The 2,500-nt window shown below is 43.6% G+C and overlaps 2 protein-coding genes across 2 annotated transcripts in view; one reads left to right on the plus strand and one right to left on the minus strand.

The window, feature by feature from the left end:
• LOC133632174 (zinc finger protein 37-like) overlaps window positions 1-2,500 on the plus strand; it is a 162,801-nt gene that overhangs the window by 126,282 nt on the left and 34,019 nt on the right. The gene's annotated exons all lie outside the window — the stretch shown is intronic.
• Window positions 1-2,500, minus strand: part of LOC133632172 (gastrula zinc finger protein XlCGF57.1-like) — an 8,665-nt gene that overhangs the window by 925 nt on the left and 5,240 nt on the right. The window contains exon 2 of the mRNA XM_062024456.1: window positions 1-1,180. This exon is cut by the window's left edge and continues 925 nt beyond it. Coding sequence (XP_061880440.1) covers window positions 1-1,180 — 1,180 coding nt within the window. The remainder of the gene's footprint in view (window positions 1,181-2,500) is intronic.

Here is a 2,500-nt window from a genome sequence, read left to right on the forward strand (position 1 = left end):
GTGGTATTGTGAGAGAACCTTTTATCACAAACTGAACAAATGAAGGGTTTTTCTCCAGTGTGTGTTCTCATGTGAGATTCCATATTGACCTTTTGACTGAATCTTTTACCACAAAATGAGCACTGAAAGGGTTTTTCTGTGTTGTGCGTCTGCATGTGTGCATACAAAGAACTGTTGTAAGAAAAGCTTTTATCGCAAACTGAGCAGCTAAAGGTTTTTTCTGCTTTGTGCGTATGCATGTGCTGTGTCAAATTGCATTTGTTCGAAAAGCTTTCGCCACAAATTGCGCATTTAAAGGGTTTTTCTCCGGTGTGCGTTCTCATGTGCGATACCAATGTTGCATTCTGAGAGAATCTTTTGTCACAAACTGAGCACCTGAAAGGCTTTTCGCCAGTGTGTATTCTCATGTGCGATACCAAAGTGGCATTCTGAGAGAAGCCTTTACTACAGAACGAGCAACTAAAAAGTTTCTCTGTTTTGTGTGTCTGCATGTGTGCATTCAAATTACTCTTGTAAGAAAAGCTTTTGTCACAAACCGAGCACCTGAAGGATTTCTCCGCTTCGTGTGACTGCATGTGAACATTCAAATTACCTTTATATGAAAAGCTTTTAGCACAAACTAAACATCGAAAGGGTTTTTCTCCTGTGTGTGTTATCATGTGTGACACCATAGTTGAACGGTAAGAGAATCTTTTATCACAAGCTGAGCACTTAAAGGGTTTTTCTTCTGTGTGCGTTCTCATGTGTGCATTGAAGTTGCTCTTTTTAGTAAAGCTTTTAGCACAAAGAGAGCAGGTCAAATGTTCGTCACCTGTCTTTTCAGAGCATTCAGAGTGTTTGTTGTCAGTGTGAGTCCTTACATCACCATCACAGTCTGCATTGCCGCTCAAAGGTTCTTCAACTCTGTCTTCCGCCTCACTATCTGATAGTGGAGCGAACAGGTTGTCTGCTTGTGGTTCCTCTTCACCATCTTCAATCTTCACAGAGATAACAGTCAGTGGCAACTTGTTGAGATCAGTCTCCTCCGGCCCTTGCAGACACTTTCCCTCCTCAGTGATCCGTAGTTCCTCATCTTCCTCTTTAACGTCAGAGGGTTGTGAATCCTCCTGCTTCATATTGGAGCTGGCGGCCTGCGACTGAGGAGGGCATTCTTCTTGATGACCGGTCAGCTGCTGGACGTCTGCAGGAAACAAACAACACAAACACACTTCAGATCGGACAAATATTATGCACTCCAAGTCAGAGTTTGTCAGGTTCAAACACTGATGACATCTATTAAACAAGACAAGAGGCAAAGAATTAAACAGAGACAGAATTCAATTTGGACTCAATATATTGAGGAGAGTCGCCCGGACATTGTATCCTTCTACAATCTCCAGCACACTCTGCCAAAAGATTGCATGCCTCCTTCTTTTATTTTGGACCCTCCCCGACCACATGGCCACCTTTGCTTCCAAAGGACAAAGGTTCGTAAAATAGTTCAAAAAGAGTTCCATAAAATAGTTCAAAAAGAGGTCCATATAATAGTTAAAAAAGAGTTCGTAAAATACTTCAAAAAGAGTTCGTCTGGAAATTGGGCAGATCCTGTCATCGCTCCGCTTTGAAATCCTTGGGCCAGAACAAGAATCCTTCTGTTGATTACCATACATGAGAGAAAACAGAAAACCCTTAATGTGGCTCTCCCCCTTACACAGTGGAGTTTTACGAGCCTTACTCCCGGTAACAGTTAGAGATGCTACCTCAGTAGAAGCATTTAAGTCCCATCTTAAAACTCATTTGTATACTCTAGCCTTTAAATAGACCCCCTTTTTAGAGCAGTTGATCTGCCGTTTCTTTTCTTCTCTCCTCTGCCCACCTCTCCCTTGTGGAGGGGGAGTTACACAGGTCCGATGGCCATGGATGAAGTGCTGGTTGTCCAGAGTCGGGACCCGGGGTGGACCGTTAGCCTGTGCATCGGTTGGGGACATCTTTGCGCTGCTGACCCGTCTCCGCTCGGGATGGTCTCCTGCTGGCCCCACTATGGACTGGACTCTCACTATTATGTTGGATCCACTATGGACTGGACTTTCGCTGATATGTTGGATCCACTATGGACTGGACTTTCACAATATTATGTCAGACCCACTCGACATCCATTGCTTTTGGTCTCCCCTAGAAGGGGGCGGGGGGTTACCCACATATGCGGTCCTCTCCAAGGTTTCTCATAGTCATTCACATCGACGTCCCACTGGGGTGAGTTTTTCCTTGCCCTTATGTGGGCTTTGTACCGAGGATGTCGTTGTGGCTTGTGCAGCCCTTTGAGACACTTTTGATTTAGGGCTATATAAATAAACATTGATTGATTGATTGATTGACTCTTGGTAGGCCCAAAAGACAGCCCCTGTCCTTTTGCCTGGAACTCATTTCAACACAAAGTTTTTTGTGATAACTTACAAACAATTATTCTTACAGAGTTCATTTTTTTTGACTAAAAATTTTCGTTTTAGTTATCGTCAACGAC

This window comes from Entelurus aequoreus, linkage group LG17, assembly GCF_033978785.1.
Source record: "Entelurus aequoreus isolate RoL-2023_Sb linkage group LG17, RoL_Eaeq_v1.1, whole genome shotgun sequence".
NCBI lineage: Eukaryota > Metazoa > Chordata > Actinopteri > Syngnathiformes > Syngnathidae > Entelurus > Entelurus aequoreus.